This window comes from Cucurbita maxima, unplaced genomic scaffold, assembly GCF_002738345.1.
Source record: "Cucurbita maxima cultivar Rimu unplaced genomic scaffold, Cmax_1.0 Cma_Scf00041, whole genome shotgun sequence".
Lineage (NCBI taxonomy): Eukaryota > Viridiplantae > Streptophyta > Magnoliopsida > Cucurbitales > Cucurbitaceae > Cucurbita > Cucurbita maxima.
In genome coordinates, this window is record NW_019272057.1 from 1181400 (window position 1) to 1190856 (window position 9457).

Genomic DNA, 9457 nt, shown 5'->3' on the forward strand with positions numbered 1-9457 from the left:
TTGATTCTCAAAAAAGATTCCTTTGTCGCTTGGAAACTGTACTGAATTACTACCAAAAATGAAGAAAAATGTCAACTCTGATGCCTTACTTAATCACCCAATTAGTAATTAATCGTAATTAACATTGTTAATCTCTTTTAAATATTTATTAGAGATCATGAAATTATGAAATTATTCCTTGTTTAATTCACCCCCACGACTCCCAATTCCTTTTCTCATAATTTAATTCTATGAATATTTGTCTTTCATTAATGAACTAAATACAAAACGCCCACCCCTCCCCCCAACAATTTATCTATATTTTTAATATTATTAGAAAAATAAAATAAAATATTTAAATTTATAATTAAGCTCACAAAAATCCAAGTCAAAATTAGGTCTCTTGTAGCTAAACCTAATCCTTTAATAGGAAATATTATTTATTTATTTATTTATCTTCAGACAGCATTTTTTTTTTCTAATAAATAATAATAAACAAATAGGGAGTGGTCTTTATGCAATGTCGTGTGAAGACAAAATGTTGAAATTCTTTAGAAGATGCGTTGGAAAGTAAATTCTTGGACAGGAAAAGAAATAAAACATACATATTTTATTACATAGTTTTATTTTTTCATTTCATCTTCATCTTCATGGATAACTTAGGATAAATTTTATATTTTTAATATTATTGGGTTTGAATTTTAACTCGAGACCCATGCGGGTTTTTTTTTTTTTTAATACTACACCGAAACTTTTGTCTCCATTGAAGACTGAGCAAAGGGAAGTGTCTGGATTCCCTTGACGAGGTCTGACTAGGCTCAAGACTAATGGATCAAACCCGTGCCCAAATGAGCCTAGGAAAATCAGGTTGATCCATGGATGACTTGACCTTCACATACTAAAATGGTTCGAAAATGATCTAATTCAAAGAGAAACACTGAAAACACTAAACTAATTTTCATATGAATGCATCACTTAAGACTAGTGAAGTATAGGAATGTATGTGACAAATACCACGTTAGTATGCAATTTTTCATTGTCAAGTTATCTCTATATCAACTAAATAAATTTACCGCTAAAGCACGAATGTCAATACCTTTTTAATTAACGAAAATACACCATTTAAATTCATCACAACTACATATTAAAATCTTTATTAAATTTTTTTTTTTTAAAGCACGTTAGAATATTGATAAGACTAACCTCGAAAGTCGTCCATACTGCAAATGCAAATTTAATAGTCCCAACAACCTTAACAAAGTTACAATTTAATCTTTAAGTTACAATTTAATCTTTATGATTTTAAACGTAAGAATTAGTTTCATATAGTAAGGACTATTTACGAGAATTTTACACGAACGAATGAGGTAGAAGAAAGATTTAAAAAGGTAATAAAAATGGGATGTTTAAAGACAAAAACAGATGGGAGAGTGTTGTAGTTGCAGAGGTCAACTATTAAACATTATCACGAGACAAAGACAAAGAGAAAAACAAGCTGTCAAAGGAGAACGAACAATCGAAGTAACAAAACAAACAAAGGCTTTAGAGATCACATGATTTTTGACACTCCAATTTTTTTAATTTTTTTTTTCAAAAAAATTAATAATTTATAGAAGTTCATATCATTACGCCAAATTTTGACAACAACAAACTTAAATTGTAAAAATAAAACTTCATAATCAATCAAGTTGGGCATCCGACCATTGTCTTCCTCTGAGCTCTTTTGTCCTCAAAAATTTATTTATATCAATTGAATCAGATACCCTTAGAATATTTTGGTATTTGTTTGTCACTCTCTCTACCCACAACTTTCATTCAACATTTCAAGATCTTCTCTCTCTAACAATATGATTCAGAGACATTAAAGGGTGTCTCAATCTGTATCCATCAGCTGGTGAGTTTCTTTCATTTGGATCTCTTCAAGTTCCTCTTTTCATGGCTTAAATTTTGAACTTTTTTGTTGTCGGTGGATGTTTTGATGGACGATTCTTTAGAGAAATCATGAAAATCTCATCTGGGTTTGTTTCAAAATTTGATTTTTTTTGTTGTTTTGATCGTTTTTAAGCTTAAATTTGGTTTAAAAAGTTTCATGTTAGCTAGTTGTTTCTAGGGTTTTATGTTCTTATTAAAGATTTAAGCAAATTCTAGTTTGATTTTTTTTTTTTTTTTTTCTTTTCAGGAAAATCTGAAGACGAAGTGAAAATAATGATGATAAATGGGTTTGATTTGAACGAGGAAGCCACAGCCATTGATGAAGAGAACTCAAGCAGCAACAATGGAAGCTTGGAGGAGGAGAAAGAAGAAGAGGATCAGAGAAGAAGTGGCGGTGTTAGAAAATATTCAAGGTCCAAAATGCCTAGGCTTCGATGGACTCCTGATCTTCATCTTGCCTTTGTAAATGCCGTTGAACGACTCGGCGGCCAAGAACGTAAGATCGAGTTTGAGTTCTTGACCCATTTAAACAAATGCTTTGGAACCCGTTTGATAAATATTTGACTTTTTGAAAGTTATGTTTGTCGAACTAAAAAATTAAGTTATTATCAAACTCGTTTTAATTTTCGAGTTTTGTGGTCGAAAAACGATAAAACGTCGAGCTGATTTGGTGAAATTGAATGGATAATTTTCAGGAGCAACTCCAAAGTTGGTTCTTCAGTTGATGAATGTAAGAGGTCTCAGCATTGCCCATGTAAAGAGTCATTTGCAGGTATACATGCATGTATATTGTATATCGATTTTCGCTTATGACCTCTCCCTTCCTCTATCACAACGATGCTATTTATAGATCAAATTATTTCGTAGAATGAATTTTACTTGCTTGTCGACATTTCTATTGCATGTGCTCGGAATAGAAATTTTGTACTATTAAATATTTTGGTTTAAATTGAAGCATAATGATTATTGTCGGTAATGTATTATACGTCTCATAATAGATCCCGTTCTTCTACTAGAATGGATCAATATTCATTATCAATTATGGATTTAAGTGTTAGGGTTTGTGAATGCAGATGTATCGAAGTAAGAAGCTGGATGAGTCTGGACAAGGTAAGAGTTTCTAATCAGTGGCCAGCTAGCTAGCTGGGATTCTCTTAGGTTTTCGTGGAAAAATATGTTTTAATAATATGTTCTTTTGTTTGGTTCTAAATTACTGAGTTTATGAACAATGATTTTGATATGTTATTATAATGTGCAGTTTTGTCTCAGACAATGTTCGGAAGAAATCACATTGTGCAAATGTACCAAAGATTGAATCACCATCACCATGGACACTTCAGACCCCATCTCCTAACCCCTAACCCTTCCAGGTAATTTTCATTAACCCGTTAAACGTTAACATACTCTCTCTAATCGGTAGTTTCCGAGCTAGAGCTGTCTATTGGGATGGAGAAGCCTTCTCTGTTCCCGTCCCTGCCTCCTATTTCAATTTTTATTCTTATAAAATTTTCTATTTATTTTTCTCCGGATTTAGATGGAAATCTTTGATACTTATCCCAAAGATAATTTTTCCCATATTTTTATATTTTTTTAAAAGATTATTTTATGGATGATTTCTACTTTTCGATATAATTTTAATTAAAAATATTAAACGTCTTAATAAATTTAATAATATTTTATAAGCAAAAATATAATAATAATGTTAAACCTAATTTCTAATAATAGTATTCTAAATAAATATCTCTGTTTTGAATTCACTTTCTTTTAAAACCAGGTTTATCTTAATGAAAATGTTCACGGTTAAGCTATAAGTATCGAGACGGCCAAACCCTTGAGCGGGAGAGACTGTTACTATCAAATTCAAATTTTTGTGGAAGGATTGCGACGAGAAAAAAAACCCTAATCGAGTATTTTGTGTCTCAAATTAAAATGTTAGGTTTGGAGAATGGGAAGCAATGGATCCATTGGCAATGAGGCCAAGTTCTAATCCATGGAGAACAGACAATTCAAAGATGGAGAAGTTATGTAACGAGAGGCCACCTCCCTTTCAAATGGGTAGCAACTTGATGACCTCTCATATCTATGAAGTGGCTAATGCAATATCAAGAACCACACCCATTAGGCCAAGCCGCTTCCTTGAGGACAAGAAATGGCCACCCCATGAGCTCATTTCTAGACACCATTTTCGTATCAATAACAACAACAATATTACTACTCAAAAAGATCACTTTCGACCCTCCAACAAACTCGGAAGCTTCGATCACGATCTTCTTCACCCTCCAACGCCCTCCTCCCACGTCCCTATGGAGCCCGACCATCCCTCGACCGATGTAAGTTTGTTTCTTTGAGTGTGTTTGGCTTAAAATTGTCTTTAAAGTCACATCAAGCTCACGTTTCAAGCGCTTTTGTGATATTCCACATTGGTTGGGAGGAGAACGAAATACCCTTTATAAGGGTGTGGACACCTTTCGCTATTTTAAAGGGAGAAACTCGAAATGGAAAGCCCAAAAAGGATAATAACTGCTAGCGGTGGATTTGGGCTATTACAAATGGTATCAGAGCCAGACACCGGACTATGTGCCAACGAGGAGGTTGCTCCCTGAAGTTGGTAGACACGAGGCGGTGTGTCAATAAGAACGTTAGCCCCAAAAGGAAGTGGATTTGACGGGGTCCCACATCAATTAGAGAAAGGAACAAGTGTCAGCGAGGATGCTGGGCCCTGAAGCGGGGTGGATTATGATATCCCATCTTAATTGGGGAGGAGAATGAAATACCCTTTGTAAGGGTGTGGAAACCTTTCCCTAATAAACACGTTTTTAAAGCCTTGAGGGAGAAGCTCGAAGGGGAAAACCCAAAAAGAACAATATCTGCTAGCGGTGAATCTGAGCCATTACCGCTTAACTTCGAACATTATGTTAATAAGATGTTGTGTTTGGAATTTGCAGCTACGGTTGAGTTTACGCAATAGCTTTGAAGATGGTATCGGGATGGCGATGAACGAGGAGGATAAGAAAGAAGAAGAGATCAATACAGTACTTTCTCTATCACTGTCTAGCTCTTCACCAAGACAACAGGAAGATGAAGATTGTAAACAAACATCATGGGCTGAGTACTTGGGATCTGACCATGCAAAATTATAAGGCATAGGAGTGAGATCTTGTAAGTACTTGTGTCCTCTCATGTTCATTTTTTTTTTCTTAATGCAAAAATTTTACATTAATTTTTCTTCATTTTCGATTTTTCGATGTTTGAAAATGCAATTTTGTAATTTTTTAAAAAGATGGAATCGTTTTAATCTTGTATTGGTAAAATTTTAAGATCTATCAACGAGCTGACCTACTCAAAACAGTGAGAAAAACCCATGAACAAGCTATAAAATAGAAGGAAAACCAATTTAGAATGCATTAAACTCGTCCACTTAGTTGAATGTTAGGATCGCACAACAACCCACACTCGATCTAGATCAACACAAAGAACATAAGAGATAAAATGTAATGAGTAATATTGGCTAATGGTTTGTATTGATAATTTCAAATATGTACACCAAGATAGAATACAAAAAATGAAAATACATTTTGAAAGCACCGACCAATGGGTATATATGATTTCGGTTTACTATATATCTGTCATATATTCTGCTAGATATTTATTGAATCGGATCGAATTGACATACTCAAAACAACTCGAAAACTCCATGAACGAGCTAAAGTTGAATGAAAACTAACTTAGAATGCACTAAACTAGATCGATAACGAGTTGAACCGGATCGAATTGAGTAGAACTGTAACGACCCAAACCCACCACTAGTAGATATCGTATTTTTGGGCTTTCTCTCAAGTTTTTAAAACGTGTCGGCTAGGGAAAGACTTCCACCTCTTTACAAAGGGTGTTTCGTTCTTCTTCTCAACCGAAGTGGGATTTCTCAAGAACTTATTTGAAAACGAACTGAGTCGGCCTTAAATCATTGAAACTATAAGAACATTGCATGAATGGTGTAAATAAAAGCACAAAAGTTGGGCTTTTATTTGGTAAACACTACATCAATCAAAATAAGCACAATACTAAAAACAGCCTCCGCCAAAGCCGTCACAACCACCGCTGCCGTAGCAGTCGACACAGCCAGAACAGGCAGCACAGCCACAATCTCCGCCTCCAGCTGCCACGTCTGCTTTCTTTTGAGAATCATCGGAGTTCATACCAGCAACGACGATCATTAATATGAAAGAGATTGACATAAAGATGGCGGAAAGTAAAAAGAAACCGCCGGAGCTGACGACGGCGACATCTTCAAGGCCGCCGTCATGTGAGGCAAGAACAGGCCTTCCCATTTTATTATATTTTATTTTTACATGATGGTTTCATTATAAGTTGGTATTATAGATAATTCCAAACAAACTTTGGTGCAATTTCAAATGCTAACGCAACTAAACATTAAGTTATTCATGTGGACACTGTCAAACAACCAAGTACATGAATATATATATATATATAATAGCCCATTTGGATTAACTTTCTAAGTTGACGTTTGGGGTACAAACTTGTTTTGTCGGGTATTAGATTATGACTTAATACTAGACCAACCGAGAGCTCAACCAACTCATCGATATTAGTAATGCATTTTGAATTGTAAAGGTTTGTATTTGAACTTGATGAGATTTTTAGTCATTGATGTAATATGTAAGGTGGATGGATAAGTAGAATTTTTTCCAATCCAAACCATCTCAAAAATAGAAGGTTAGGTTAGGTTGGGTTGAGTTGTGGACTCCATTTGAATTACTCAGGTCATTGATCACCACAAAAAAATATGACTATTGATATGAGAGATGACTCACATAAATCGAAAATAGCCTGTGTTTGTTTGAGACAATATCACCCGTCGAAAGTAACTTATTTAAAATATATGTCATTCCGTTTTACTTTTCTAAGTGTGAGGTGCCATGATTTTGACATGATCTTGACCAACTCTACGAAGAATTTGTGTCATGTATACTTTTCTTTTTTCTCCTTTTAGTAGCTTCGTCATATATTTAGTTAAGTTTTTCTTCGCCAATCGAACCTGATTTAAGTAGAAAGTAAGTAAATATCTAAGCTATGTTTTATAGTTAAACTCGTTTTGATATTTGTAATTTAGAAACCAAATCTTAAATGGTTGTGTACATAAATTAATACAAAGTAAGTTAATTATACACGCCCACATAATATATAACATAGACTAAAATGTAGACTTCGACATTGACATCGACATCAACCTCCACAGCCACCACAGCCACCACCTCCGCCACCATCACCGCCACCACCGCAACCTCCACCGCCATCCTTTCTTTTAGGGTCACTGGAGTCGCCACAAGCAAATATGATCATTGATATGAGAGAGATAGATAGAAGGATGGCTGAAAGCAAAAACAGCCCGCCGGAGCTCGCCAAGGTGACATCTTGGAAGCCGCCGCCGCCGGCAGCAGCAAGAATTGGCCTGCCCATTTTCTGGGTTTATAAATTTGTACACATAGCCTGCATTTATAATGAACTGCCTCATATCGTAGATGAAGCTTCCTAGAAAACATCCATTAATTCTTAGTAAGGGCGTCACTATTTCTTGCTAGACAAGGCTTAGGTTAAATATCATGTGAATTTTCCTCTCCATTAAATTATTACACGAAAGATTGTGACGCTCAAGAAACCTTATCCGAATAAACGTGATCAAAAAATATTTTAAAAAATTATAATTACAACTTATATTAACAAGGTGCATATTCTTTTTTTCGTTTCTTAATTACAAAAACTTCATAGTTAAACGTGTGAGTGACCTTTGTAATGTTTTTGAAACCATGTGAGTGAAAATGTGAGATCTCGCATCGATTGGAGAGATGAACGAAACATTTTTTATAAAAGTGTAGAAATCTCTCCCTAACAAACGTGTTTTAAGACCTTGAGGGGAAAGTTCAAAAGGAAAACCCTAATGAAGATAATATCAGATAGCGATGGGCTTGTGCTCTACAAAAGACAAAATATGCTATCAGGATCTTGAGCATGGAGGTTCGAGTAATGATTTCCTTAGTAGGATGTGGTTTGGAGACAAAAAACTGACAGACATGTGAAATTGTCTTTTAAATCATTTTTATGGACAAAAATAGCTTAAAATAAATATTTTAGGAAGGAGACCAAAAAGTCTTAGATTAATTAGAATATTTTTAAAAACGTAGGAGATTTGGACAAGTTATTGTTATTGACCTAATCAAAACCAATTAAACTACTATCCTATGATCTATGACTAATTTTTTAAACTCCAAGTTGAGAAAAGAATATTTAAAGACATTTTATTTTGGAAAATGTCTAACATACTTTGGAAATATTTTTTTTAATGAGTTACAAAATTTTTAATTATGAATTTAGGATAATAATTAAAAAGAAATACCATTCAACTTTGCAATTTGTTTATTATTATCCATATTTTTATTTATTTATTTTAGTTAAATTTAAGGGTATTATTGAAAATTTTGAAAGTTGAGAGGTATTTTTATTAATTTAGGATGAAATATATAAATGCAATAATAATCCATATATAATTTTGTCTTTTTAAGACAATTAGGTGATGACTTTATGCATAATTATCAATAATTTACGACAATTAAACAGAGTCATAATACACCTAATACCTGATCGACACTTTCCCATAATTTTTTTTTTACAATAATTGAATTAATATCATTTATTACTTCATTTTAAAGTATTTCTTAGTGTAGGTTTTATTGATATTTTACTTTCAATAATTCTCAAGAGAAAAAAAAAAGATTTGAAGACTTTTAGAAAAAAAAAAAAAAAAAAGAAATTAGTAGTGAAATATACTTTAGCAATACTCTTATGAAATTCCGAAAAAAAGGTAAACTCAAGATAGAAAAAAAAAAAGAGGAACAAAATCGATTAAAACCGAGAGCTAAGGAAATGAGAGGGAATTGGGTCTCAGAGACTGTGGTTTTCGTAAACCGTCGTCTAAGTAAGGAAGCACCCTTTCTCTCGAAGTTACGAGCTATGTTGATGAGTTTTTTAGCCATATTTTCTCGAACAAGTTTTTTTCCTCTACTTCCACCGTGGCAGTCTCTAATAGATTGTTAACATATATAAAGTGCGGGTCAAATAGGAAGAATACGAAGATTTCACCTAAGGAAAGCATCTACACCTAATAGCTTAAGTTACTGTTCCCAAAGCATGAAAAGCCATTTCAGGAAGATCGATAGCAGAAGACCGGATAAGATTGAAGTATGAACCCTTACCTTTCACCTAAAGGTCAAGAGAGATTAACCCGCACTACACCTCCTCATATGAAATTGCATAACCTAAATAACTCAATTCAGAGCTCTGTGACCAGTTAAAGGGAAGGTCCACCACTGATTGATAGGTCATTCCCGAACCAAAGCTACAGTACTCAACCTCCTAAGGGGGGATGTATCGACCCATTGGTGAGGTAAACACCACATCGTGCATTTTCTTTCTTTTTTGCAAACCTCGATCAAACAAATTTATCGTTAATATCATGTGAAAGTTAGGTGCA

General features: G+C 34.0%; 1 protein-coding gene across 2 annotated transcripts; it reads left to right on the top strand.

Moving 5' to 3' along the window:
• Positions 1–1751: 1751 nt before the first annotated feature.
• On the top strand, positions 1752–5104 carry LOC111469695 (two-component response regulator ARR10-like). Of its 2 annotated transcripts, none has more exons than XM_023115068.1 (7): positions 1752–1873; positions 2159–2407; positions 2607–2683; positions 2985–3021; positions 3170–3281; positions 3848–4241; positions 4857–5104. In XM_023115068.1, the coding sequence occupies exons 2-7, from the start codon at positions 2185–2187 to the stop codon at positions 5049–5051; spliced, it is 1038 nt and encodes a 345-aa protein (XP_022970836.1). In that variant the 5' UTR covers positions 1752–1873; positions 2159–2184; the 3' UTR covers positions 5052–5104. The 2 variants fall into 2 exon arrangements, with proteins under 2 accessions (XP_022970836.1, XP_022970838.1); XM_023115070.1 differs by lacking the exon at positions 1752–1873 and adding an exon at positions 1904–1997.
• Positions 5105–9457: the final 4353 nt, after the last annotated feature.

Bases quoted from the DNA above. Each gene is read 5' to 3' on its own strand.
- LOC111469695 (XM_023115068.1), top strand. From the start codon at position 2,185: ATGATGATAAATGGGTTTGATTTGAACGAGGAAGCCACAGCCATTGAT. The intron at 3,022-3,169 runs GTAAGAGTTTCT...TATAATGTGCAG, and splicing joins GCTGGATGAGTCTGGACAAG to TTTTGTCTCAGACAATGTTC. The intron at 4,242-4,856 runs GTAAGTTTGTTT...TGGAATTTGCAG, and splicing joins CCGACCATCCCTCGACCGAT to CTACGGTTGAGTTTACGCAA.